Source organism: Puntigrus tetrazona, chromosome 25 (assembly GCF_018831695.1).
Source record: "Puntigrus tetrazona isolate hp1 chromosome 25, ASM1883169v1, whole genome shotgun sequence".
NCBI lineage: Eukaryota > Metazoa > Chordata > Actinopteri > Cypriniformes > Cyprinidae > Puntigrus > Puntigrus tetrazona.
The window spans coordinates 917,585-920,084 of record NC_056723.1 but is presented as its reverse complement, the minus strand read 5'-3'; the positions used below and the strand labels follow the sequence as shown (position 1 = coordinate 920,084).

The window sequence follows — 2,500 nt, the reverse complement described above, 5'->3', positions numbered from 1 at the left end:
CTCTCTCTCTCTCTCTCTCTCTCTCTCTCTCTCTCTCTCTCTCTCTCTCTCTCTCTCTCTCTCTCTCTCTCTCTCTCTCTCTCTCTCTCTCTCTCTCTCTCTCTCTCTCTCTCTCTCTCTCTCTCTCTCTCTCTCTCTCTCTCTCTCTCTCTCTCTCTATGTCTCTATGTCTCTCTCTCTCTCTCTCTCTCTCTCTCTATGTCTCTCTCTCTCTCTCTCTCTCTCTCTCTCTCCAGGTTCTGATGGTCCGGTTCAGAATCAGAAAAGCGTAGACAGCTTCAGTTTTCTTCATCATCCTGTTCACCAGCGGAGCCTTGAGATCCTGCAGCGATGCAAAGATGACAAATACAGTAAGATGAGAAAAATATTGCGGTCTACGGTCAAAACACGAAAGGAAAGACGGCAGATGTTTTGAATGAATCGCTTGAACTAATGACTCAATGACTCACTACTGGCGTTTTAATTTCATTAAAACACCATAATTAAATAATTATTATAATTATCATAATTTTATAATTAAAAATATGAAATTAAATATTTAATCTCATTTAATGCAGATAATAACAATCATATTATTACAGGCTACCTGAAAGATAAAATTTGTATTAGTATTAGTAAAAACATACAGATTTATATATAATATAATATTACTTCAGAATAAATCATAATAAAAAACATTAAAAACTAAAATATTATATTTTAGTAAATATTAGTTTGTCTACATATTTATCACAATTATTTTTATTTTTAATTTACATAACATTAAAATGGAAAATATAACAATGTAGTATAATTTTTTTTAAATTACAACTTACAGAAAATATAGCAGAAAACAGAAAACATAAAGTTACTAAAACCTAAATGTAAATATAGGAATTCAATTAATATTTAATTATTAAAAGATAAATATAATTACAAAAAGCGCAACGCTGACATTATAACGAATCAGAAAATAATAAATAAATAAATAAATAAATAGAAATTAGACGGAAAATACTAAATGTAAACATTAAAATGCAAAATCTAAAAATAAAAAGCACAGCAAATAAATCTCCACCAAGGACAAAACTGATCAGAAGTGGTTTGCATGAAGAGTTTATTTGGGCTGATGTTTCTCTGTGTTTCAGATTCATGCCTCGGCCGGAGAAGCCCACGGACTCCTCTCTCAGACCTGCAGGGAACAAACACATTCAGTGACAAAATGAGCCGGTACTGAGCGCCCACACACATTTAAACACGTAGAAGTAGTGAAAAATATTTGTTTTTAGAATTATTCAAATGACAGCTTTATAGGAATTGCATTATTGATTTTACTAATGAATTTTTATAGCAGTGTCGGAAAAAAAATCACCACAATTTATAATAAATATGTTTTTATTATTTGCCTAAAAAAGTAATTATTAAAATTACATTTAAATGAATAAAATGCATAAAGTTAAATTGTTTATTAAAAATAGTGCTGTTAAGTGATTGATGGCATTCAAAATTAAAGTTTTTCTTTACATAATAAATATATACATATATATATATATATATATATATATATATATATTGTGTATATACATACATGTATATACAAACATCAATTTATATATAAAATCAATTTTATATATTATATATTATTTATATATATATATATATATATATATATATATATAAACATCAATTTTTATGTATATATATATATATATATATATATATATATATATATAAATCAATATATATATATATATATATATATATATATACGTTACATGTAAATATGTGTAAATATTTACCATATATATATATACATAATAAATATACACAGCACACAAACACACACATATATATATATATATATATAATCTAACTAAACTTTTATTTTGGATGTGATTAATCGTGGTTCATCATTTGCGGGCACTATTAAAAATAAAAAAATATTAAATGTCGTACCTAATAATGTTTAATTAAAGCAGATATTTGCGATTGTGGTATTGAAGATAAAATAGTAGATTCTACCGCAGTTTAAAAACAGAACGAGTAAAGCCACTAATAATGCACAACTTTAGGTGATTTTATGAAAATCAGGAAATATGTTAGGGTTGAATGTTTGTCAGTAATCCTAATAATTCGCTAGATGTTCGTTTAAAAAGGATTGTGAGTGGTGTTGTGTAAAAGCGTGCTGTGTGTGTCTCAGGAGGAGCGAGCGCGTCCCGTCTCTCGAGGACGAGGGGATCTTCGTCAACTCGGTGAATAATAAGCTGCTGGAGCGAGCTCAGGGCATCCTCATGTGAGTCTGAACACACAGCTTTCAGCTCCGCTTCTGACTCCGTTCATTCTGACCCCGACTTTCTCTGTTTGTGAAGGAGAAACAAGAACTACAAGAGCAGGCCCAGCCTCCCGAAGGTAGACCACACGCATGCATTTAAACAAATACATACATGAAGAAAATACAAAATAAAAGCGTTTGTTGACACCAGTGCGTACTATAAAGTTATTATGTATGCACACGTATATA

General features: G+C 29.8%; 1 protein-coding gene across 7 annotated transcripts in view; it reads left to right on the top strand.

The window, feature by feature from the left end:
• Window positions 1–2,500, top strand: part of myo9ab (myosin IXAb) — a 93,093-nt gene that overhangs the window by 61,985 nt on the left and 28,608 nt on the right. For all 7 annotated transcript variants that reach the window (XM_043227503.1, XM_043227499.1, XM_043227498.1 and 4 more), the window contains 4 exons: window positions 237–350; window positions 1,128–1,209; window positions 2,180–2,272; window positions 2,349–2,388. In XM_043227503.1, coding sequence (XP_043083438.1) covers window positions 237–350; window positions 1,128–1,209; window positions 2,180–2,272; window positions 2,349–2,388 — 329 coding nt within the window. The remainder of the gene's footprint in view (window positions 1–236; window positions 351–1,127; window positions 1,210–2,179; window positions 2,273–2,348; window positions 2,389–2,500) is intronic.